This window comes from Thamnophis sirtalis, unplaced genomic scaffold (genome assembly GCF_051295495.1).
Source record: "Thamnophis sirtalis isolate CommonGarterSnake01/CBP01778 unplaced genomic scaffold, rThaSir2_p1.2 scaffold_9, whole genome shotgun sequence".
NCBI classification, from domain to species: domain Eukaryota; kingdom Metazoa; phylum Chordata; class Lepidosauria; order Squamata; family Natricidae; genus Thamnophis; species Thamnophis sirtalis.
The window spans coordinates 81,254-106,282 of NW_028261389.1; the positions used below are offsets into that span (position 1 = coordinate 81,254).

General features: G+C 52.2%; 1 protein-coding gene across 11 annotated transcripts in view; it reads left to right on the top strand.

The window, feature by feature from the left end:
- The window catches only part of SBF1 (SET binding factor 1), a 50,898-nt gene extending 28,156 nt beyond the window's left edge, over positions 1 to 22,742 (top strand). For 4 of the 11 annotated variants that reach the window (XM_087722577.1, XM_087722579.1, XM_087722578.1 and 1 more), the window contains 31 exons: positions 477 to 605; positions 729 to 827; positions 1,260 to 1,464; positions 2,301 to 2,413; positions 2,844 to 2,993; positions 3,082 to 3,150; positions 3,255 to 3,413; positions 3,503 to 3,747; positions 3,844 to 4,016; positions 4,101 to 4,174; positions 4,296 to 4,491; positions 6,509 to 6,645; positions 6,765 to 6,940; positions 7,282 to 7,424; positions 7,530 to 7,737; positions 13,134 to 13,330; positions 13,416 to 13,556; positions 14,074 to 14,166; positions 14,462 to 14,539; positions 14,783 to 14,952; positions 15,066 to 15,242; positions 18,229 to 18,330; positions 18,412 to 18,597; positions 18,696 to 18,822; positions 18,899 to 19,032; positions 19,132 to 19,365; positions 20,255 to 20,365; positions 20,455 to 20,672; positions 20,766 to 20,853; positions 21,021 to 21,152; positions 21,277 to 22,742. In XM_087722577.1, the coding sequence (XP_087578703.1) occupies positions 477 to 605; positions 729 to 827; positions 1,260 to 1,464; positions 2,301 to 2,413; positions 2,844 to 2,993; positions 3,082 to 3,150; positions 3,255 to 3,413; positions 3,503 to 3,747; positions 3,844 to 4,016; positions 4,101 to 4,174; positions 4,296 to 4,491; positions 6,509 to 6,645; positions 6,765 to 6,940; positions 7,282 to 7,424; positions 7,530 to 7,737; positions 13,134 to 13,330; positions 13,416 to 13,556; positions 14,074 to 14,166; positions 14,462 to 14,539; positions 14,783 to 14,952; positions 15,066 to 15,242; positions 18,229 to 18,330; positions 18,412 to 18,597; positions 18,696 to 18,822; positions 18,899 to 19,032; positions 19,132 to 19,365; positions 20,255 to 20,365; positions 20,455 to 20,672; positions 20,766 to 20,853; positions 21,021 to 21,152; positions 21,277 to 21,375 (4,563 nt within the window). In that variant the 3' untranslated portion in view covers positions 21,376 to 22,742. The remainder of the gene's footprint in view (positions 1 to 476; positions 606 to 728; positions 828 to 1,259; positions 1,465 to 2,300; positions 2,414 to 2,843; positions 2,994 to 3,081; positions 3,151 to 3,254; positions 3,414 to 3,502; positions 3,748 to 3,843; positions 4,017 to 4,100; positions 4,175 to 4,295; positions 4,492 to 6,508; positions 6,646 to 6,764; positions 6,941 to 7,281; positions 7,425 to 7,529; positions 7,738 to 13,133; positions 13,331 to 13,415; positions 13,557 to 14,073; positions 14,167 to 14,461; positions 14,540 to 14,782; positions 14,953 to 15,065; positions 15,243 to 18,228; positions 18,331 to 18,411; positions 18,598 to 18,695; positions 18,823 to 18,898; positions 19,033 to 19,131; positions 19,366 to 20,254; positions 20,366 to 20,454; positions 20,673 to 20,765; positions 20,854 to 21,020; positions 21,153 to 21,276) is intronic. The other 7 variants (XM_087722583.1, XM_087722584.1, XM_087722587.1 and 4 more) reach the window with 3 other exon arrangements.
- Positions 22,743 to 25,029: the final 2,287 nt, after the last annotated feature.

Below are 25,029 nucleotides of genomic sequence, written 5' to 3' on the forward strand. Positions count from 1 at the left end.
GGTCAGCGGTTCAAATCTCACCGGCTCAGGGTTGACTCAGCCTTCCATCCTTCCGAGGTGGGTAAAATGAGGACCCAGATTGTTGTTGGGGGCGATATGCTGACTCTCTGTAAACCGCTTAGAGAGGCCTGAAAGGCCTATGAAGCGGTATATAAGTCTACTGCTATTGCTATTGCTATTCTCTCTGGTCCACGCGGTGTAGAAAGCTTGCTCCGGGGGGCTTTTAGTAGTGACATGTCCCAGGCGTCCAACACTTAGCAGCGGGTGATGGAGCTGAGGTTCCAGGATTTGATGCCCAGCAGGGTGGAAGCTGGTGGCGCTGGGAATGTTTCTTTCCCTCATCCAGAGCTGGGTCGGGTCCATTTCTCAGCCGGGGCGATGGATTCCGCGGTCTCAGGAGAGGGCTGTTCTGTGGGCCTCTGGCCTTCCCCCTCAGCACAGGCCCCCTTCCCAGGCTCCTCTTTCCCTTGCTGCAGGCCGCCTTCCTCGGGCAGAGGGGCCTGGTGGAAGACGAGTTCCTCCCCAAGGTGCTGGAGGGCATGGCCTTCGCAGGCTTTGTGACCGAGAGGGGGCCCCCCTACCGGGAGACGGACTTGTTTGATGAGGTGAGAGGCTTGTGGGGAAGGGTTCTGGGGCACCCCCCCCCAACCCCCGGTGCTCCAGCTGTTTGGTGAGTGTGGGTGCACGCACGTTAGAGGGCTTAAAGGAAACTTTCCTTCCTCTCCTAGCTTGTGGCCAGTGAAGCCAAACAGATGCAGGCCGACGAAGGAAACAAGGCAAAGGTTCTGCGTCACATCAAGGAGCTGGCAGAGCAGCTCTACAAAAATGTATGCTGACTTAGCCCTGGGCGTAAGGAAGTGTATCAGCCCTGCGTGGCATCCTTACTCCCCCCCCCCTCGCCCCCCCCCCCCCGGGAGAGCACCAGCCTCTCCTGTTTTGTTCCCGCTTTGAGGATTGGCCAGGGGGTGCTGGCCCTGCGCTGCACAGGCGCTTGACTGGGATCCCCCCTTCCCCCGGTGTCCCTCGCATACACAGGCTCCGAATCAGCGGGTGGCTTTTTGGCATCCCTGTTCTTGCTAAGGCAAGTCTTGTCCCGTAATGGCGAATCAGCCTGCCCGATTCTGTCGGGGGCAGGAGAGATGCTGACCCTGGCTGGACATTTGGAGGGCTCAGCTTGCTTGGGTGGTGGTGATGACCTTGGTCCTGGCACAGGCAGCGGCCGCCCTTGACCTCTGCTGCCGCCGCCTCTGTCGATCCAGGAGAACCCTTACCCTGCCGTGACCATGCACAAGGTGCAGAAGCCCACGGAGGGCTGCCACCTGCGCCTGCACCAGAGGCCGTTCCCCCATTTGGACGAAGGGACCATCCAGTGGATTGTTGACCAGGCCACGGCCAAACAGCAGACAGCGCCTCCTTTGGTGAAGGCGGAGAAGAAAGCCATGGTGCCATCCGGGCCACCCCTGGGTACGTGGGTGTCAGCCCTGGGATAGCGTGGTCCCCTGGTGAAGGCTCCCTTGTTGGAGCAAGTGCCCCAGGCTGGGTCTACGGGCAGTTGGGAGGCGTTTAGAGAAAGGAATAAGGACAGAGGGGGCCCTGGGGAGATCTCAGCCCAGCCTGTCTCTCCGGGGCCATGCAGAGAAGCAGGATATCAGTCTAAAGCATGAATGGATAACTAAAAGGATCCCATTTGAGTCAAGAGTTCTGAAAGGGATGGTCGGCCTTACCTTCGGCATGCAGGGTGGGTCTCAGAGGCCCCCATCTCCCCTTCAGACAACTGCCGGCTTTAACAAGGCAGGAGCCCCAAGGCAGGATCCGGCAAGGACCGTCTCGCCTTCTGGGTCATACCAGCGCCACTGCAGCTCCTCGGCAGGTGCCCCTGTCTCAGGAGATGCGGTGTCACCATCCGGATTAGCCTCCGGTCTAGATCTGGTGACAGCAAATTCATTGAATGGCCTTTGGTTCCGCTCTCACAGACGGCTTTGTAATGACCTGGTTTTACCTTCCCCGCCTTCATGCTGAACCCTCCGTATTCCCCAGCTGCTCCTATGGAAGGGGCTGCTCTCCTCCTCCTCGCCTGACCCTTCTGGTTGCCTCTGGCTGCCTCTTTGCCAGCTCCGCAGTCTCCTCTTTCAGCTTCAGGAGCTTTGAAAAGCTGCAGGGAAGAGAAGGATTGCAAAGCATGGAGGCGCCTGAATGCCCCCCGCTGGCCTGGGTGGGGGCTGCTGCTGGCGGTTCTCCTGCCCAGTTTTGGGGCGCTTTCCCGGAACCTCCAGGCAGAGGCTGGCTTTTCTCTCTTCCAGGGACCCTGACGGAGCGGAACGGGATGCTCCTGGCCAACAGTGCCCGGCGGCTGGAGGTGGTCAGGAACTGCATCTCCTTCGTCTTTGAGAGCAAGATGCTAGAAGCCAAAAAAGTGAGAGCCAGGGGAGGGGAGGGGAGGGGGGTCCCTCCCTGGGATAGGCAGCCATCCTTCCCTCCACAAAGGTCTCTGCCGAGGTTGAGATTTGGCAACAGGTGTGTGTAATGTTAGAGGGCACTTTCCATTGCAGAAGCTTTTCAAAAGGGGGGGGCCCTTCGTCTCTTAAAGAGAGGTTTTAAACAGGAGCCAGAGCAGTTGCTGGATGCTTTCCCTCTGACCTGGGGGTGTAAAGCAGGACAGAAGCCCCAGAATACAGGTTGCTGGGTGGGGGGTGGGGATGGGAGTAGGGGAGGAGAATTGGCTGGCAACTGGGGCCCCCTCCCAAGAGCAGAGCCCCCACTGGCCTCAGGCTTCCCCAGAGCAGGACGGGGGGTGGGGGGGCGATGCGGGGCTCCTGCTGAGTGCTGCCCGCTTTGCCTTGCAGCTCCTGCCGGCTGTGCTGCGGGCTATGAAGAGCCGGGCCGCTCGCCACTGCCTCACCCAGGAGCTGAACCTCCACGTGCAGCAGAACAGGGCCATGCTGGACCACCAGCAGTTTGATTTCATTGTGCGGATGATGAACTGCTGCCTGCAGGTGTGGCTGGAGGTCTGGGGACCCCTCCCCACCCCAGCGCCCGGCTTCCTTGGGGCTGAACTGCAGCACTGCTCTTATCTCATCACAGGACTGCAACGCTGCAGACGAGCACGGGGTCGCTGCTGCGCTTCTGCCTTTGGTCACTGCCTTTTGCCGCGTAAGTAGCCGGGCTGGCGTTGGTGGTGGCCGAGGAGGGACGGGAGATGGGCATCCCCCCTGCTCAAGGCACCCCTCCCTTCCTTTCCCTTTGCCGTCCTCCAGAAACTCAGCCCGGGAATCACCCAGTTTGCCTACAGCTGTGTGCAGGAGCACCTGGTGTGGACCAACCTTCAATTTTGGGAAGCCATGTTCTACAGTGACGTGCAGAACCACATCCGGGCTCTCTACCTGGAGAGTAACGAGGAGGACTCTGCGGAGCAGGTAGAGCTGAGCTCAGGAGGAGCAGGGGGGGGGGCTTTTGAGGCAGCCGCCTCCCGGCTCATCCTCTGGATCGCTTCCCTGGCTCCCAGGTGGCGGAGGAGGAGTCGGCTCTGGATATCGCTGCCGTGCAGTGCCGTCTTTGGCCCACCATGAGCCGGGAGAAGCAGCAGGAGCTCATTCAGAAGGAAGAGAGCACCGTCTTCAGTCAAGCCATCCACTATGCCAACCGCATGAGCTACCTCCTGCTGCCTCTGGACACCAGTAAGAACAGGCTCCTGCGGGGCGCTGGACTCGGAGACGCCGAGAGCGTCAGCAACAGCTTAATCACCAGCAGGTAGCGTCCCACTGAGCCAGGCGAGGGCAGGGCGGAGGCACAGGTTGGGGAGGAGGAGGAGGGTGGTTGTGCTCAGGGGCCTCTCTGCCTCCTCAGCATCGCTGGCAGCGTGGCGGACAGCTACGACACCGAGAGCGGCTTTGAGGATGCCGAAAGCTCCGACGTGGCCAACTACGTGATACGGTTCATCAACCGCTTTGTGGACAAGGTCTGCACAGAGAGCGGCGTCACCAACGAGCACCTCAAGGGGCTGCATGTCATGATCCCAGGCAGGTGCCCCCTGAGTCGAGGGTGGTCGGGAGGGGACGGTGGTGGCGCGGGGCTCTCATCGCCTTCTCTCCTGCCACCCCCAGACATCGTCCAGATGCACATCGAAACCCTGGATGCCGTGCACCGAGAGAGCAAAAGGCTTCCTCCCATACAGAAGGTGAGCGCTCCAGTCTGGGCCCCTGGGGAAGGAGCTGCCCGCAGGGGTGGGGTGGGCAACCTTAGTTCCTGCAGGCTCATCGGCCTTCTGGCTAGAGGTGAGCAGGCTCTCCTTCTCGCAGCCCAAGCTCCTCCAGCCGAGCCTGCTGATTGGAGAGGAGAGCGTGATGGGTGGCCTGCGCGTGTACCTGGTGCCCGACGGCAGGGAAGAAGGCGCTGGAGGCAGCCTCGGGGGGCCTCCTCTGCTTCCGGCCGAAGGAGCGGTCTTCCTGACCACCTACCGCATCATCTTCAAGGGCACACCCACCGACCCGCTTGGTAAGGGGGCACCAGAGCGGTGCAGGCGTCTAGGAGGGAGTGCCAGGGAGTGTGAGAGAGGCCATGCTAAGGGGCCGTGGAGGAGCCCAAGCCCAACCGTCGGCTTAGTGCAAATTAAGGCAGGTTGGCTGAGAGAGAGAAAATCACTCTTGAGCACCCTCCTGGGTGGCCTCCTTTGGGGAATCTCTCTTGTGCGCGTGTACACGCACACACACACACACACACAGAACACTATCCTTTCACAAAGCTAAATGCTCCCAACTCTCAATCCTTCTCCTAGAATTTAGTTTATAATCCCTCAGTCAACCATATATCAGTGCCGAATCCTTGAAATTGGGGGCCCAATTGAGGTGGGATCTCCTTGGTGCAGAATAGATGGGGGAGGGGACCTCCTCTGTCTCGGATGGTCTCCATCAACTCCGAAGGAGCCTAGAATCACCTCTGCTTGGTTTGCAGCAAAGGAGCTTTTGCCTCTCTTGCATTTTTATTTTGTTATTTACTTTCAGCCTACTTTTTTAATCATATCAATATTGTTTTAAGTTTTATTTCAGTCTTTACAACATTATAGCAATGGCCCTTAGGCTTCTATACTGCTTCACGGTGCTTCACAGCCCTCTCTAAGCAGTTTACAAAGTCAGCCTCTCGCCCCCAACATTTTACCCACCTCGGAAGGACGAAAGGCTGAGTCAACCTGGAGCCGGTCAGGATCAAACTCCTGGCAGTGGGCAGAGTCAGCCTGCAATGCTGCACTCTAACCTCTGTGCCACCACAGTTACCATTTGAGTTCTGCAAATCTGATCAGCATTCTCCCATGCTCTTAATCCAAGTCATTAATGAAATCGGATCTGGGTAGACTTGAATGTTGGAACATTTATTCATTCAGTTTCTACAGCTGCCCATCTGAATATCTCTGGGCAGCTTACAATTCAAAAAATGTAATCAAAGTACTGAAGGCAAACAAGAAAACCAGTAAAAACATCCAAAATAAGCATACGTAGCAGCCAAGATAATTGTCCAGTTAGCAGTGCAGCCAGGAAATGAATGTGCCCTTAATACATTCAGCACCCAGCTCTCAGGAACATGGGGAAAATAAGAACAGGGCTGGGCCCATTCCGATCTCCGAAAGGGGGATGTTCCGTAAGAGCAGGGGCCACTGTAGAAGAAGCCCCCTTCTAGTCCCCCATCAGCTGGAGGATGGCATCGGCGGCACCTCCGTCCTCGCTGGGCTGGGCTGGAGCAGGAGAGACTCTGGACATTCGCCTCTATTGCGAAAGGCAATCCCTCGGCTACCCCAGGCCAGGCTACAGAGGAAGCCAGAATTGCCATCACAGGAAGGGGTGGCTCGGCCCGTCCCATCAGATGCCATCAGAGGGCATCAGTTGTTCTAATTTAATCCTTGCACGTTGCTCAAAACAAGCAGAACTATTGGGGTGGGGGTGGGGAGAGGCCCAGCTCATTGCAGTAGAGCTCCCATAAAGCCTCAGCACCTGCCATGATTATTTCTTCCTTCTGTGTAAAAAACAGGAGATACCGGGGCAGCCTGGGTGAGTTCTCACGCCATGGCCAACAGAGAACTCTAGATTGCAGAGGCTGGACTGGCATGGCTATATTGGGGGGGGGGGTTCAAGAAGGGACAAGCCTGGCACAGCTTCAGCTTCTGCTTCTGCGTGGAAGTATAGACCTCTGGATGGGTTCCCTCACCGCAGCCCTTGCCCCAGCTGGTGACCCCAACCACGTAGAAGGGGGAGGTGGGGGAGGTTTTGCACATTAAGGGTCCCCCTGGAAAGAGAGGGAGAGAGAAAGAGAGAGGGGGGTATCTCACACACACACACACACACACACACACACACACACCTGGGGAAGAGTCAGGTAAAGCCAGGAGGGTCCTGGTCACATGAGCCCATTGGCAGAGCTGTCTGCCCATCCCAGTGCCACCTGGGCTGTAAGGGAAGGCTCCTACGTGGCTCTCACTGGCCTGCCCTCTTTCTCTCCCTCCCATCCCCCACCCCCACCCCAGTGGGAGAGCAGGTGGTCGTCCGCTCCTTCCCCATTGCCTCTCTGACCAAAGAGGAGAAGATTTCAGCCCCGACTCCCTTGGATCAGTTCATCCAGGAGGGCTGCGCTCAGCTCCAGCTGCGCTCCTGTACATTCCAGGTGAGGGTGCATGTCCCTTGGGGATCCTTGACCCTCCCCACCCCCTTCCAATCCCTTCAAGCCAGTGCTGAGGGAAGCCAGGGGAGCGAAGCCTGAGCCTGCCTCCGTCTGCCCTCCAGGTGCTGCGCATTGTCTTTGATGAGGAGGTGGCCTCCGAGAGCGCAGAGACCTTCCGGAAGCATCTCAGCAAGTTGCGCTACCCCCAGCACGTCTCTAATACCTTTGCCTTCACGGTGGGACAGATCGGCAAGGCCGCTCTGCCTGCCAAAGCCAAGGACAAAAACCCGTCACTCAGGTGGGGGAGGGTCTCCCTGGCAGTCGGTGGCGGGGGGGGGGGAGTGAGCAGCCCCTGATTTCCCTCTCACCTTCGTGGTCAATTAATGTGGCTCTGAGCAAGCCTGAAGTCAGCCAAGGCTCATGGGAGAAGCTTGCCAGCCCTAGTGCCCCCACGTGAGGGCGTCAGAAAGGGGTGGGGGGGGATGCTTGGGGTCCCAGCTCCTCAGCTGATTGGCATCTCTTCAAGCAGATGCTTCCAAGTCCAGCAGAAGGAGGGGGAGCGTCTCTTCCTGATGGGCCTTTGGAGGAGGAGCTGCCAGGGGTTCGCAGGGGAGTCACGTCTTCCCCCCACTCTTTTAGGACCATCTCCAAGAACCTAGTAAAAAATGCCAAGAAAACCATCGGACGCCAGTACGTCACTCGCAAGAAGTACAGCCCGCCTCCCTGGGAGCAGCGGGGCAGCCAGCACCCATTCCCCGAGGACAACGAGGACGAGATCTCGGGTACGGCAGCTTCCCCCCCCCCCCTCCTATCACTCCCCGGGCTGGGCAGGTGACGGGCAGAGCTGCTTTCTGGCCTCTCTCTGATGCGCCTTTTGATCCCTGCAGTGTCCGAAGAAATGGAGCGCAGCACCTTGACCCCTTCGGCCGCCATCAGGCCCTCTGACAAAATGACCATGAGCCACCTGGTGGAGCGAGCCTGTTGCCGAGACTATCAACGCCTGGGCCTGGGCACCCTGAGCAACAGCCTGACCCGCTCCAAGAACGAGCCTTTCCGCATTTCCACTGTCAACCGGATGTATGCCATCTGCAGGAGGTGGGCCGGTGGTGGTGGTGGTGGTGGGCGTGTTTTCTCTTCCAAGCCGCCTTGAAAGTCTAGATGCCTGGTTGGCTTCTCCCCACTTCTCGACCAGAACAGAGGAGGGAGAAAAGCAAGCCAGGACGAGCGCTCTCCCCATGCTCAGCGGTTGCCCCTGGAGCTTTTATGGGGGGGCTTCGATAGCGCCTAAAAAGAAAGAAAAGCAAGGAAAACCCCAACTGGGGTCATCAAGGTCTGTGGCGTTATAGCAGCTCTAGGAAGCCACGCTGGTGTGCCAGAGATGCCTCGGTAGGAATGAGCCAGTCGGGGGCTCTAGGAACACCTAGATCCAGGATGGCGAACCTATGGCACGTGTGCCACAGGTGGCACGTGGAGCCATTTGTCAGGGCACGTGAGGTGTTGCCTTATTAGCTGAGTTCAACCTTTTTTTAAAGGCGTTTTTCGCTCTCCCCAGGCTCCAGCGGCTTTAAAGGAGCCTGGGGAGGGTGAAAAGAGCCTCCCCCCCCCCGAGGCCCCTCCGGAGGCTTCAGGAGCGTATTTCCGCCTTTTCTAAATATTGATTTATTTTATCTTCTGATATTAACCCTTGCTCATATAGCTTCTTATAATAATTCTGAATCACTTTCTTTTTCTCTTCATTTTGGTAGCAAATTTCCCCTCCACTGTCTATTAATTTGTCTATCAGCTTCTTTTCTCTCTCTCTTTTTAACTTATACGCCTGCCATCTTCCTGGTTTGTTAGCATTTTCAAAGACGTTTTGTTTAACATTTTTAATTTTGTTTGCTAATTCTCCATTAAACTCATGTTTCATTAAATCCATTTGGTTCTATATTTCCTTTTGTGGATCTTTTTGTAATTCTGTCTACAAAGCCTTGTATTCTTCTTCTAGTATTCTTCGTTTTTGTTTCTTCTTTCTGTTCTGCTTCCCTCTGTATGTTATAACTAATCCTCTTATATATGCTTTGGCTGTGTTCCATACATTTTGTAATGATGTTTCTAATTTTTTACTCTCTTTGAAGAAAAAAATCTAGTTCTTTTTCCATAAATTGAACATTCCTTTTAATATTTCTTGATTCAATGCCCATCTCGGTGTTCTTTTTTGTTCTTTCCACGTGATTTTTATTGGATTATGATCCGCCTAGTTGCTTGTTTCAATACTTATTTCCTTTACAGTGGCTTTCAGTTCTGCTGTCATCCATATCATATCTATCCTTGACCAAGACATATGTCTGTTCCAATAAAATGAATATGGGTTTTCTTTAGGGTGCATTTCACGCAAAACATCTTGAACATCTTGAGTTCTTCCACAATTCTTGAAAAAACTTTGGTCAGTCTTTTCCTTGCCTTTTTATTTACTTTTCTAGTTTTATAGTCCATTTCTGTATCCACATTAAAGTCTCCCAGGATACAAATATTTTCATATTCCAATTCTGTTATTTTTTCAGGGTTTTTTTGGTGTTTTTTTTTTAAACAAACAAACATAAAACAAAAAAACCATCCACCAGTTACATACAGTGTGTCGATTGGTTACAAAACTTCTATGCCTCCTCACCACAGTCCTCAGTTACAATTTATATAAAATCTCATATTATCAATCCAATATTATATGCATACAATTATTATCATTAAACATTTATTTGACTACAACCATTATTACTTCCTTTTACCTGAAATATTGTAAGTTTAGAATAAATTTACATTATTCTAATATTACATCTTTAAATTGTATTCTGTATAAAATTGTTTATCTTTGGTTACAAAACTTTTGTGCATCCTCTCCATAATCCTCACTTAAGTTTCGGCGAGGTCTTACTCGCCATCCCCAGGCTGGTGTTTTTGGCTTATCATTGTTATTGACTATAACTATTATTACTTCATTTTATGCGTAATATTCTAAGTTTAACTAAATTTAAATTAATTTATATTATAGCATTGCATTACATCATCCTGTATCCATCCCATAGTAGTGCAATCTTATATCTCTTGCCATTTGTAGTATTTGTGTTCATCAACTTCCCTCTGGTTATCACCGATGCTTCTGCCAGAATTTCTATCATTTCTTCTGCCAAATTTTTTCCCTTTTTCTTCTATATTCTGGAATCTGACATAAAATTCTGATCTGTTGTTCTCCCATTCCAATATTCCACTCTTGTCTTTCTGCGGTCAATCTGCTGTCAATATCTCCAATTTTCTGATCTGTTTGTTCATCTTTTTCTTCAATTTTTTGAAATCTGTCCTCGTATTTCATCATCTTTTGGTGAATATTCTCAATTTTTTTCATCTATTTTTCCTGTTCTTTGTTCAATACTCTCCATTCTTTTTTTAATTATCTCTGTTATTATTTGTATTTTTTGAATTTCTTGCATAATCATCTGTAATGTCACTTCCTTTTCTTTTTCGTGCTGCGACATCATCTGTATTGATCTTTTCCTCCAGATAGTAAACACTGCCACTATATAAAATCCAAGGCTTTTTTATTACGTTCCAAATAAGTTCGCTGCAATCTTCTCTCTTTCAAGTCAAGCTTTCTTTTCACTCCAGTCCAGCTACTGATAGTACCCCGGAGGAGCACCTGTATAAACAATCCGTGCTCATCCCACTATTATTTTCAATAAACAAGCTCAGACCTTGAAATGTAGATCAAATGCTCAAAGGAAGAAAAGAAAAACAATGTTTCCAAGCCTCTAAGTGGCAGTGTTACTTCTTTTCCTCTACTTTTACTTCCCTCTTTATATTCCAAACTTGGGGGGGGGGGATTCTTAAAAAGAAAATGCAATAGAGCATTGAACAAAGAAAAAAACAGTCCAGTTTAAAAAATAAGAAACGTTTGTAAAAATTCCATCATTAAAAAGATTAAAGAAAAATAACACACTAAGTTGGACTCAGGCTTAATCTTGGTGCTTAATCTCTTCTGTCTTCAATTTTAACTTTTGATCTTTTGGGGTGTTCTCTAATAATAAAATTTATCTCACTAATTCAACACACTTTCTCTCCCACTTTACTTCCGTTTTGGAGCTGTCCCAACTTTCAGCAGCTTTAATGGCTGCTTCTCTGTTGCTGGAAAAAAGGGCTTCTCCTGGATCTACCAGGGACTTTGCAATGTCCCTGTGATCAGCAGGATGTGCCCTTCTCTATCACCATCTCTACGGAATGGTTTAGGTTCAAAAGGACCGTCCAGTGGCAGAGATATCGATGGCAATAGTGGAGCTTCAAGATCGCACATCGTATCGTCGCGACGTCAGCCCCGCCTTCATCAATTCTGTTGTTTTTTCATGGAGTTTTTTATAAAAAACCTCCTTGCTTACTAGCTAGCAAAAGTATCAGTTGTTTATTCCTCATTATTTCGACCATCAAAATTCTCCCTCCCTCATGTGTAAAAACTTGTTTGGCGTTTATTGTGTCTTTTATATACAAGGCCATTCCCCTTTTCTTTTGTAGTGATAAAGCGGTATATAATTTCCCAATTTTCGGATATGCCTATACAATACAATAGTAGAGTTGGAAGGGACCTAGAAGGGTCTTCTAGTCCAACCCTCTGCCTAGGCAGGAAACCCTATACCGCTTCAGACAGATGGCTATCCAAAATCTTCTTAAAGACTTGCAGTATTGAGGCATTCACAACTTCTGGAGGCAACTTCTGTTCCACTGATTAATTGTTCTAACTGTCAGGAAATTTCTCCTCAGTTCTAAGTTGCTTCTCTCCTTGATTAGTTTCCACCCATTGCTTCTTGTTCTACCCTCAGGTGCCTTGGAGAATAGCTTGACTCCCTCTTCTTTGTGGCAACCCCTGAGATAGTGGAAGACTGCTATCATGTCTCCCCTGGTCCTTCTTTCTCTTAAACTAAACATACCCAGTTTCTGCAACCGTTCTTCATATGTTTTAGTCTCCAGTCCCCTAATCATCTTTGTTGCTCTTCTCTGCACTCTTTCCATATGTTCCATACTTTCCATACTTTCATATGTTTTTTTTTAAATATGTACTTCTTGCAAACAAGTTATGTCTGTGGAACGATCTCCCCGTCGAGATCCGTACCCTCACCACCATCCAGACCTTCCGCGGAGCCCTCAAGACCTGGCTCTCCCAACAGGCCTGGGGATAGGTTCCCAATTTACCCGCCCGAGTGTTGACTGTTGAATGAAAGTTGTGTTTTATTATTTTTCTTTTGTTCACATTTTGTTTTGTCTTTTGATACTGCACCCCCTTCCCTGTGATTGTAAGCCGCCCTGAGTCCCCTCAGGGAAAAGGGCGGCCTATAAATCTTAATAAAATGCTTAAAAAATGCTTAAATGTCTAATTTTAATTTTTCTAATCTATGGAAAATCTTTTTCCTTTTTATCACTGAATTCAGTCATTTATATTGATTGACATTAATTTAAGTTGTTCTTCCATGATTATTTATAGATAGGTTTTGTCGCTCTAGTCGTTCTTATCTCTCTTGGTGCTTTTGATGTTGCCCCTTCTCTTAAGTCTATTTCCTCCTGGTCTTTTTCATCTTCTTTTTCTTTTTGCAAGTCCTTCTCGTCCATCCCTTCTTCTCATCGTCTTGCCTCTTTTTAATCTCTAATTCTCATTTCCTCTTGTGGTCCAAAATATTGTTCATAAAATTGTTCTGCTTTCTCTTTGGAGTCCAATCTGTGTCTTTGCTCCATCCAAGTGACCAATATTCCCTCCGGAATCAGCCATCTGAAATTTACTTTGTGTTTGATTAGTTGTCTTGTCAAAACCTGGTAATCCCATCAATATTTTCCCCAAAAAATTCTTTGTCCATCTCTAAGGCTCCTGTCAGTAATTCTGCCATTTTTTCTGCTAGATTTTCTCCTTTTTCTTTCTCTATATTCTGAAATTGTAGATTAAAAGTCGGCCCTGTCAGTTTCCAGTAAAATTATTGTTCTTTCTTTATTTTTATCAGTTAGTGTCAGATGATCATCAACTTCATTCACTTTTTTCTCTGTGCATTAAACTTTTTTTCTACTTTCTGTATACGTTGTTCATTATTTGCCATCATTTGTTGGACTTTCTAATTTATCTTCCATTTTCTCTAATTTATCATCCACTTTCTCTATTTTTTGTTTGACTTCTTTAAAATCATCATGTAGCTCTTGATTCATTTCCTTCAGTCCTGACTGCATTGTGTTCACTTTCTCTTGTTGACTTAGGACGGCCAAGGTTTTCTGTCCCCCAGAGGGACTCGAAGTTGCTGATGAGTTTGTTGATGCTGCTGCTGACGCTGTTTTATTCCCTTGGTTGGGGGGGGGGGGGATGCTTGATGTGGCCAAAGCTGGTAGGTCTGAGAAGGCCGGGAAAAGGTGCTTCCTCTCCAGGCGGTTTGCATCTGGTGTCCCTGCAGCTAGGCACTCGCGCTGGGGCTACAGGCTCTGCTTTGCCTCCGCAGCTACCCAGGACTGCTGATCATCCCGCAGAGCATCCAGGACAACACGGTTCAGCGGATCTCGCGCTGCTACCGGCAGAACCGCTTCCCAGTGGTCTGTTGGCGGAACTCGCGCACCAAGACGGTGCTGCTGCGTTCGGGCGGCTTGCATGGGAAGGGCGTGGTGGGTCTCTTCAAGTCCCAGAACACTCCTGCCACAGGTACCTCCAGGGCAGGGTCCCCTTGTGGTGCCCTCCTCCTGCCCTCCCCTACCCTGAGGTCCTCTCCTCCTGCCTCTCTTTTCAGGCCCCTCCCAGGCAGACTCAACCAGTCTGGAGCAAGAGAAGTACCTGCAAGCCATCATCCACTCCATGCCCCATTATGCGGATGCCGGTGGGCGCAACACGCTCAGTGGTGGCTTCAGCTCTGCTCACATGAGCCACTCAGGTGAGTGGGTGGGTGGGCTTTTGTTGAAGGCGTCGAAGAGAGGCCAGTTGCTCTTCTTCAACCTTAGTGGCCACTTCAAGGAGCTGCTCTGGGTGTGGCAGCTGACGTGGCCCTGAGAGGCCGGGGGAAGGAAGCCGCGGCCGCGTGAGTCGCATGTAGCTGGGGCCTCTCCATCTCATTCGTTAGTAGGTGCCCCTCCCCATCCGCCATTTCATTGCTCCACACAATACACCCTTATTTATTGTTTGTCTGACTGGCGTTGGCACCACCTGGAATGGCTGGCCTGTGGCAACTGGGACCTTGCCCTCACCCACCACACTGCCTGCCCAGGAAAGGGACTCAGCAGTGACAGGGGGAGGCTTAGCCAAGTGGGGTGGGTTTTCTGCCCTTTTGCGGGATTTAGGGCGGGAGGTGGAGGAGGGTGTGTTTCCCGGGGCATTCTGCCCGGGGGGGGGGGGAGGGAAAGGCTGCCCTCCCGAGCCCTGGTGGAAATGTCCACCTTCTCTTGGTGCTACAGATTCATCTGAGAAGCGGCAGCCCAAGCTGGGGTCCCTTATGAAGCAGGTGATGGGCGGGAGAGACGAAGGGTCCGGCACGGGGAGCCGTGGAGGTGAGATGTTGGCAGCAGCCTCTGCCGCCATCCCTGGCTCGCTCGTTCGCTGGCTGGTGAAGGAGTGGCTTTGGGCGATGGAGACATGTCCTGTTTCCTTGCAAAAGCAGGATGATGAGGCGGGGGGATCCCAGATTGGCCTACAGCTCTCCCAAGCATTTGTCATTCGTTTTGTCTGCTCCTCCATCAAGTCATTTGTTCCCCCCCTTGCCCCCCCCCGAGAGTGAGCAGTCCCCGTTCCCCCCGCCCCGTCTCTCCCCTTGCTGAGATGCCTCTCCATCGTGTCCCCTCTCAGCCGTAGGTCACAGAACTAGGGTAATTACCTTCTCCAGCCCCAAGAGTGCCTCACCAAGGAAACCCGACTCCCCTCGAGGTACTGTATGGCCACTGAGCTCGCTTATGTGGCCCCCACACGTGGCTAACTCATCCCCAGTCCTAGCCGGGCAGGCCCTCTTCCGTCCACCTCTGTGTCTGCACTAACTGTTCCACACCCTCCCTGCATGCTCTGTGCGTCTCCCCGTGTTTTGGGGTCCACTCTTAGGAAAGTCCCCCTGCCGCGGATCCTGTCCAAAGGGGCTGCATTTCCTTCTGGTGATGGGCACCATTTTCTTCCCAGGCAAGTGGGGCAGCATTCGAGCCGGGGGCCGCTTAAGCAGCTACGCCCTCAACATGGAGATTGGGTCCCGACTGGCTGGGAAAGAATGTGGAGCACAGCCCAACGGGTCTCCCTCGGAAGCCGGTTTCCTCCGCCAGCTGTACATAATCGGAGACAAGTCCCAGTTGCGGGTACAGTTTGGCTGGGCTGGGGGCGGGGAGATTGTCACACACCCCCCAACGAGGCTGGGGAGCCAGGAGAGGGTGGTAAGAGGGTGGAAATAAATTCTCTCTGTGCTTCCCAGGGAATAAAGCCGGACCCTTTGCAGCACTGGGAAATGGTGCCCATCGAGGTGTTTGACACGCGGCAGGTCAAGAGCAGCTTCAAGAAACTGATGAAGGCCTGCGTCCCCGGTAGCCCCTCCCCAGAGGCTGGCCCAACCTACCTGCGCTCCCTGGAGGAGTCGGAGTGGCTGGTGCAGGTTAGTGGCAGAGAGCCTGGCTCCAGCCTCCTCCTCCTCCTCCTCCTCGCCGCTTTGCCTGGTGGCTTTGGCGGCTGCCCTCTGGCCTTGATTGCTGGGCCATTGGCTGCCCTGGCCTGTCTTTCTGGCCAGAAAGGCAGCCTGCACTAAAAACACACATGCACACACACATGCGCGCACACAGACACACACACACAGTGTGTGGTGTTGTAAAGGTCGTGCAATCTCAGTCTCCCCCAGGAGAGCAAGGTAGCCCTCGTCATTGAAGGCTGGGGGTGCAGTTGGGTGGACTGGACTAGAGAGGTTTCGGCCGAGGTTCTGGGCAGGCAGGCAGACCCCAGGATGTGCTTGATCCCTGTTTTTAGGATATTATTAAAACTTTCAGTGTTATCAGTGCATAGATAACATAGATGTTTGTGCAGGTAAGATTATCAATCTTGCTTTCAAGCAAAACGAAGCCTTTAATAGTGAGTGCCATGCCATGTGCACTAATCAAACAGGTGGCAGGAAAGTAGGGGGCAGTCAGGCACAACGCAGGTTATGGAGACAGAGAACACAGGGTCAATCAGAATGGAGTCAGCTGTCTGTACACCAAAGCACAGAGGATGAGGAATAAACAGGGTGAATTAGAAATTCAATTAAATGAGGGCAAATATGATATTGTTGCCATCACGGAAACTTGGTGGAATGAAAACCACAAATGGAACAGGCAACTAGAGAGGTTTAAATTATTTAAAAGAAATAGACCAAATAAAAGAATAGGTGGAGTCGCACTATATATAAGAAATAACTACATCTCTACCGAAATAGAGCACAACAATGATGAAAACTATCTTGAATGCATTTGGGTCAATATTAAGGGGGGTGTGTGACATTGCCATAGGTCTGTACCCGTGATGGCGAACCTATGGACAGGTGGCACGCGGAGCCATTTCTTAGGGCATGCGAGGCATTGCCCTGTCGCCTCCAGTGCGCATGCGCACTGGCCAGCTTACTTTGGCCTTCATTTTTGGCCTTCATTTTTCGTCCTCTGGAGGCTTCAAGCCTCCAGAGGGCAAAAAACAACCCAACACACAAACCGGACGTTTGGGAACGGACTTCCAGTTTGCAACAACCAGCGGGATTGGGGGGAGTTTGCTCAGGAACGAAGCCAGCAGGGTCGGAGGGAGCCGTAGGCCGAGCTCTGGGACGGGTGGGCAAGTGTGGGAAGGCGAAGGGGAGATAGAAGAGAGAGAGCTGGGCAAGAGCCACAGGAGGGGTGAGGAGATCCCGGCTTGCACGCAGGAGCCAGGGTGCCTTTAGGTTTGTGGCTTCCTCAGCGCCGTTGCGAACCGTGCAGGGACGGCAGTCTCGACGCCCAGCACCTTCCACCCACAGCACCTTGTGCCCCGCCGCCTTTGGAGGCAACCAGAGGCAACTGCTTTTCTTGGTCGGGTGGCTTGTGACCCCTCCCTCTTCCGGGCCAAGCGCAGCTGACCTGCGCGGGTGCCATTTCTCGCCATCATTTGCGGAGCTAAAAAGATGCATGAAACACTCCATCCCACCCCGGCTCGCCTGTCCCTTTAATTTGTGCCTCTTTGTCTCCCCCTGTAATGACATCATCCTCAGTAGAAAGCCATTGGGAAAGCTGTGTGTGTGTGTGTGTGTGTGTGTGTGTGTTTGGGGATGGGGGAAATAAGGTAAGGAGGAAGAACAGAGGCTTCTCGGCTGGCTCTCACCTCCCGGATAGCAGAAGTTCCTGTGTTGGGATGCCCCACCTTTTCCTCCCTTTCCCATGTTGGGGGGAGGGAGGAACCCCTGAAAAACGGGACCATCGTGCACCAAAAAAGGGAGGGCGGGGAGTCGCGTGTGCATGCGCAGTGGCAATGGTTGCATGCGCATGCACATGGGGGGGTCGCACACGCCCACGACCCCCCTGCCCTACCGCCAGCTTTTGGCACAGGATGCCAGAAAGATTCTCCACCACTGGTCTACACTATAGGCCACCCAGAGGAAATAGATGAACTTTTTGCTAGTCAGCTAACTGAGGAGGTATGTAGGAAGCACATCACAATGGGGGATTTTAACTACCCTGACATCATCAACTGGGAAACAAACTCTGCATCTCTGTGGAAGATCCAACAGGTTCCTAACAAACCTAGCAGACAACCTTGTTTCCCAAAACAAGGGAAACAAGCATCTGTCTTTACACAAAGGGAAAAAACAGTCCAACCTATCAAAAACAGCACCACAAACAACACATTATGAGCACAAATTAAAATAGGGAAGAAAATGGTAGGTGAGCACCTGTCTACCCTAGACGAATTCAAATCACTAGAACAGGATGGATTACAAGGTTCTGAAGGAGCTGGCAGACGAGATCTCGGAACCACTGAACTGTATCTTCCAAAGATCCTGGAGCACCGGGGAACTGCCAGAGGACGGGAAAAGAGCAGATAGAGTTCCCATCTTCAAAAAAGGGGGAAAAAATAGATCCAGGAAACTACAGACCTATCAGCCTGACCTCAATACCAGGGAAGATTCTGGAAAAGATAATCAAGCAACGAATCAGCAAACACCTAGAAGCCAACAAAGTAATAGCCAAAAGCCAACATGGGTTTGTCAAAAACAGATCATGCCAGACTAATCTTATTGCATTCTTTGACAAAGTGACAAAATCAGTGGACCAGAGGAATCCCATTGATATAATTTACTTGGACTTCCTGCATTTGATAAAGTAGACCATAACCTACTACTAGATAAAGTAGAAAAATGTGGGTTAGACAGTATAACCACCAGATGGATTTGTAACTGGCTGACCAGGGGTTGAGGGGAGGGTTGGAGAGAGAAATCCTGGATGACAGGGAGGACGATTATCACCTGTTCACGTACTGCAGGAAGCCCTGGGGAGGGGGGGGAGGGGGGGGACTAAGGTTGCCTGGGAGAAAGGAAGGGCTGGAAGGAGAACCTTTGCGGCTGTTCGGCGACCCTTCTTTCTTTATGGCAGATCCATAAGATCCTGCAGATCTCGGTGCTGGTGGTTGAACTGCTGGACACGGGCTCCTCGGTCTTGGTCAGCCTGGAGGATGGCTGGGACATCACCACTCAGGTCAGCAGGGCCCCTCCCAGAAGCCGGCCAACCTTGGCCCCGAGGCTCCCACTGACCCGCCTCTTTTTCCGCCCCCCCCAGGTAGTCTCTCTTGTGCAGCTGCTCTCTGACCCCTATTACCGCACCATGGAGGGCTTCCGTCTCCTGGTGGAGAAGGAGTGGCTGTCCTTTGGGCACCGCTTTGCCCATCGTGGAGCACAGACCCTGGCCAGCCAGAGCAACGGCTTCACGCCCATCTTCCTGCAATTTCTGGACTGTGTCCATCAGGTGAGAGAGAGAGAGAGAGAGAGAGAGGGGCTTCCCCCTCTCAGCCTCCCCTTCCTCCTCCTCCTCCTCCTCCTCCTCACTTTCTGGGTCTCTTGCAGATTCACAGGCAGTTCCCCATGGAGTTTGAGTTCAGCCAGTACTACCTGAAGTTTCTCAGCTACCACTATGTGTCCAACCGCTTCCGCACCTTCCTCCTGGATTCTGATTACGAGCGCCTGGAGCTGGGTAAAGTGGGTGGGAGCTGAGAGGGCGGCGGGAGTCCACCAGGACCGGCCAGCGCTGAACTGGCTTCTGCTTGCAGGTCTTCTCTATGAAGAGAAAGGGGATCGGAAGGGGCCCCCCCAGGCCTACCGGTCCGTTTGGGACTATGTGGACCGGCTGAACAAGAGGATCCCCGTCTTCTTCAATTACATGTATGCCCCTGAGGATGGGGAGGTGAGTGCCACTCGGTCAGCCAGTGGCGGCCCTGGGCAGGGCGTGGGCAGGGGGCAGGGGGCTGGACGGCGCGTCAACTGCTGCCTGTCTTGCGTTCAGGTACTGCGTCCATATAGCAACATTTCCAGTCTGAAGGTGTGGGACTACTACACCCACGAGGCTCTCGCGGAGGGGCCGTCCTATGACTGGGAGCTGGTGCAGGACCAGGGGGAGCTCGTTGAGGAGGCTGCCCAGCACGACTCCAGCACTCCCCAAAGCCATCGCAAGATTGTTTGGCCCTGTTACGACAGCTGCCGCCGGGTGGAGCCAGATGCCATCTCTCGGCTGCTGGAGGTGAGCGGCGGTGCTGGGTTTGTTTTGTGGGTGGGAGACGCTCGCGGAGTTATGGCCGGTCGTCATCCGGGCAGCAGCCAGAGTTGGACAGAGCTCAAGCAGGACCGGGAAGCACCACGTCACCCTGGTCGATTGGAGGAAAGCGCTTGAAGGTGTGCAGCTGGACTCCCAAGGGCTAGCGGGGCTCTGGGGCTCTCTCCCTCCACGGTCCCCTCCGCAGCCCCAGGGCGAGAGTGGCTGCTGCTCCTGTCACCACGCAGGGGGGGAGGGGGGGGATCCCACAAGTTCAAAAGGAGAGGGAATAACAACTCAAAATGTTCTTAAGTGGCCTCTGAGGCAAATGGCAAACTGGAGCATCAAACAGACACCCCGAGCAAATGTATCTCCCGCCTTTAAATTGGGGGCCTGCCAGAATTCCCCCCCCCCCCGGGCAACCCTAGAAGCTGCTCAGAGGGAGGAAGACGGTTAAGAAGGCCGCAACTAAGCAGGCAAAGTGGGTTGCCTTTCATGTCCGCCACGAGATTTAGCACCTGGTGGTTTTCATGCAGCTTTTCAAAGGAAAACACTCGACTACAGAGGAGGCTTTTTGTTTTGATCAGAAAAGGAAAAATGGAATTTGCTCAATTGAAGCAAATGTTCTACTGTGACTGACCACATTATTGAGATCCGTTTTGATAGTTTATTTAAAATTCAGCATAAACCTACACTTCAACTTTGGAAATCCTTAATACGTTGCCCACAACAAGAAAAAAGAAAATTACTTTTACTTTCTCCAATTAGTTGCGAGCAGAAATAGGTCAAGGATTTGGGTTTTGGGACCTCTGGTTCTAGGAGAGGTGACTTAGCAGGCAGCCTTGACCAGTTCTGTCCACCCCCATCCTGGTTCCAGGAGGTGCAGAGTCTGGAGATGGAGCTGGGCCAGGTGCCAGGACGCTGGAAGGAGACCTGGGACAAAGTGAAGACTTTCCAACAGTCGGAGGGCTCCACGCTGGACAGTAAAGTGAGCTGTGCCCACGGGGTGGGTCTGCATTTGCAAGCGGCTTTTAGCAGAATGTCCTCCTCCCGCTGACCACCTGTCTCCCGTCTCAGGCACCACCCAGTTCTCTGCTGATGGCATCCAGCCTGTCGCATCAGCGGCGCTCGCTCGGTGTCTACCTGCAGGAGGCGGGCAGCGGCAGCTCCACTTTAAACCTCAGTCTGGACAGTGAAACCAGCAGCTCGTCCACCCCCTCGAGTGGGAAGCAAAGTGGCCGTAAGAGCACCGGCACGCTTTACAGTCAGTTCCAGACAGCAGAGAGCGAGAACCGGTGCGGATGGGTGGCTTTTGAGAGTCTGGGTGGGCACAAGGCGGGAACGGAGCCCATCGACATCCTCCTCATCGAGATGCTTTTCCTCCCCAGTTCTTACGAGGGCTCCCTCTACAAGAAAGGGGCCTTCATGAAGCCCTGGAAGCTGCGCTGGTTTGTCCTGGATAAAACCAAGCATCAGGTAGGGGAAGGTTGGTGGCACTTTGGTGGGCAGGGGGCCCTTTCTGCCAGGCTGGTTAATTGGCACAGGTCTGACCTCTGGTCCTTCCTTCTCTCCTCTCCCCCTCCCTCCCTCCCTCCTTTCCTTCCTTTCACCCACCCTCCTTCCCCTCCCTCCCTCCCTTCCAGCTGCGATACTATGACAGCCACCTGGACACGGAGTGCAAAGGGGTGATAGACCTGGCTGAGGTGGAGGCCATCACGCCAGGCACCCCCACCATGGGAGCCCCCAAGATGGTGGATGAAAAAGCTTTCTTTGATGTAAGTGGCCCTTGCACCTGACAGAGGGTGGCCCGTTTGGTCTCAAGGTGAAATGTGGCCGGGGAAGGGTACCCCCATGCCCGCTACCCCTCATTCTCAGGACTGGACTTTTCCTTCTTGGCAGGTCAAGACAATAAAGCGGGTTTACAATTTCTGCGCCCAGGATGTGCAGCTGGCCCAGCAGTGGATCGATCGTATCCAGAGCTGCTTGTCTGATGCCTGAGGTGCCATGTCTGGCCTGGCACAGCACAGAAGGAGGTGGGGGGTGCTGCCCAGGAGGGAGACCCCAACCTGGCTTGGCCATGTGCAGTTTGCAGGGAAGGGCGCGGCCAGCCTCTTCCACCTTGTGAAGAGGAGTCTGTCACGCGTCCGGCCTGGCGGATCCTTGGGAGGGATTGGTCCATCTTCTGTTCTTCTCCTGAGGTTGGCAGAGCCATCGGACTTCCATGCCCCGGCTGCCTCCAGAGCAAGTGTGGCTGGCCAAGAATGGGCTCTGTTCTGTCGGGGAAGCTGGCCGAGGTTCTGGCTGCGAGGCAGAGGTGGCAAGAGATTGCTGCAAAGTATGATACCAATCCCTCCCCCCCCCCCCCCAAGGAGCTGGAAGTCCTGATGTCTGGAGGTTGGAAGGCAGAAGGAAAGGGTGCGTTTGTCTGCACTCTGTCCCTTAATGCTGCTGCCGGTTCCTGGTCAAAGGCTCAGTCAGGTGGTGGGGAGACATTTGTTTGTGACACCGACACACACACGCATCGGTTCTTACTTCCCAGCCCTTGCTTTTCCCCCCCCAGCATCCTCAGGGCTAGCCCTGGAGTGCAGGTCAGCTAATGGCCTCCGTTCCCCCCCCCCCAAGAGCAAATCATGTGACTTGGTCTCTCTGCTCCTGCACCCCCACCCACCCCAATCCCAGGCTGCAGCCCTCTTCATTCTGTTCTCCTTTCGAACAGGAGACGGGAGAAGCCCTCGACCCCTCCTCAGTATGGAGCCCCCTCCCCCTCCTACTTTTTTATTGGTACCATAAAGGCTGTGGCTGGTGTGAATTTGGGGGTTTTGTAACTTCTTGAGCAGTTGTAGATTATTGAAGTTTCTGTACATTGTGTCAGACCTAAAGAGTTCTTGTATTGTATTGTGCTTAGAGGAAAAATATATATATGAAGAGAAAAAAACTAATGGAATTTAATAAAAAAAAAAACCCCACACATCACGGGTTTGGCTAGATGTGACTTTCTGCCTCTCTGTGGGGTTTCTGTGGCCTTCCTGCCACAGATCAGTTTGGTCTGGAGGCTCTTTTAAGGTCCATTCCAGAGACCTCCCAAAGCAATGTCCTCTGAGCTGGGCGGGGGGGGGGGGCGTCCTTTGGAGGTGGGGGGTCCAGATCCGGGCAGCGGAAGAGTTTTAAATAATTGCAAGATGGCTGCTTCCTCCAGGCAACGTCCTGCACACCAAAGGATGGTTTTGTTCAAAATGCACAAAGGTTGATGGGATTTATTATATTAAAAGAATGGAGCTAAAAAATGAAACATTTTAAAAGATATATTAATTTGATAATGTATTTCAGTTTTCTTTTTCTGATGCATTAAAATACCTGTTCATACATTTCCTGGATTTGCAATTTACAATGAATGGCAATCTTCATCATCCGGGTGGACGATTTGCAGAAAGGAAGGCTTGTGCGACAGCAGTTGTGGCTCCGGATGGTCCAGTTCGGGACTGCTAAGCCAGCCCAGAGCATCTGCCTTCATGCACACCTCCCTGGCTGTGTGTCCGCCAGCAGGAAAGTGGTGCAGAATGAATTTGCTGGTATCTCTCTCAATGCCTGCCGCACCCAGTCATGCTGTCCGTCTGCTCTCTCAGGACATGGAGGCTGTTAAGGGGCCAGCACCAGAGGCTCCTCAGCCCAGCCCTAACAAGATTGGGTGGCTTTGGGTTCACTAGAGCTGTGCCCAGAAATCAGCCACCTTTAATTCTCGATGGGGTTTTGCTTCCCCAGAGAGAATCGGTGCAGTTTTTGGGGTACTCTTTCTGGATTCTTGCTAAAAGATCAAACGGTAGAGATTCCTCCCCACATACCAGTTGTGCTCTTTCCTGGACTGGCAGACTGACCATCACTCATGCTTTCACCACTTCTTGTTGGATTGTTCTGATGTGCTCTGACCTTCAACACCACCTGATGCTACAGCAGCTGTTCCAGACGTCAGGTAAGTGTTATGAGCATATCTTGAAGCACTCATGTGGCACCCTCTGTTTAGTGAGCTGCTTCTTCTTGGGTTACACTCAAGGTGATGCTCGTTACCTAAATGGCTTGGGGTTCTATTCTCTGTGGGTTTAACTGTTTTGAATTGCCCCTTCCTATGAGAAGAGCAGCCCCCTCATGGATCCATTGCCTTGTCGTGGGGAAGGGGCTTGCGAAGCGCAATGAAACTACGAGCTATGCAGGGCCACCCAAGGCAGACAGGTCATAGCAGAGAGCTCTGACAAGATGTGATCCACTGGAAAAGGAAATGGCAACCCAGAACCTGTGCCATGAAAACCCCCTGGACAGCACCAAAAGGCAAAAAGATGATGAGCCCCTCAGGTCGGACAGTATCCAATATACTACTGGGGAAGAGCAGAGGGCTAGTAGTAGTAGCAGCAGCACCAGAAAGAGAGAAGCAGTTGGGCCAAAGCTGAAAGGACACTCAGCTGTGGAGGTATCTGGTGGTGAAAGGAAAGTCCGATGCGGTAAAGATTATAGGAACCTGGAATGTAAGATCCATGAATTAAGGCAAGCTGGACATGGTCAAACGAGATGACAAGACTGAACATCGACAACTTAGGAATCAGTGAACTAAAATGGACAGGAATGAGTGGATTCAATTCAGATGACTATCAGGTATACTACTGAGGGCAAGAATCCCTAGGAGTAGACTGCATAGTCATTAAAAGAGCCGGAAAAGCAGTACTGGGACACAATCCCCAAAATGACAGAATGACCTCCGTTCGAATCCAAGGCAAACCATTCAACATCACAGTAGTCCCAGGTCTATGCCTCAACCACTGGTGCTGAAGAGGAGGAAGTTGAGCGGTTCTATGAAGCTCTACAACACATTCTAGAATTAACACTAGAAATGATCTCCTTATCATCATGGGGAATTGGAATACTAAAGTAGGAAGCCAAACGATAACCGGAATAACAGGCAAGGTCTCCGAAGCGAGGTGTGGGAGGAGTCACATGTGGGTATTAACACGGCCCATTTGCCCGGAGACTGAGGTAAATTTGAAGCCACTCCCTCTGCTTCGTCCTCGTGACTCCCCAGATTAACCTCAGTCTTTGGCCCAGAAAGAGTAACTTTTTGACACTCCATTTGGTCTCAGAAGTTTTGATTCTTTATACCTTGTATTCTTCCATCTGTGATTCCTCCTTGCATCTCTGTATTGTCTAAAGTTTTTGTTTTATCCACAAGCCAGGCTTGTTGCATTCAGGGAATTCCTGAACCGCTGGCTGGTTAAAGGCGAGGCTCCAGGTGGCGCGCTGGAGAGCGCAGCACAGTGTGACCCCTAAGCCCATCGGTAGGGCTCGCAGATCAGCCCTAGGTACTCGGGGCAAGCAGCTCAGTCGGAGCCGGCTCAGCATCGGACCGCATGGTCAGGGGTCGCCATTTTGTGAGGAGGAGGCCATATTGGGACACATGTGGAGGGGTGCAAGGATCGGCGTGCTCGTTTCCAGCTGCCGCAAGCGCCCAGAAGGCCTGTGCTTTGCCGGTAATCCGGGGAGGACCTTTCGATCGGTGGTGAGCCGGCTTATTCGACCCACGGATCGGCGGTGAGGCAGCAGATTGCACAAGTCCGAAGGAGCTTCGGACCATACGCAGGAGCTGAGCCGGTTGGAATAGAGAGGCGGTGG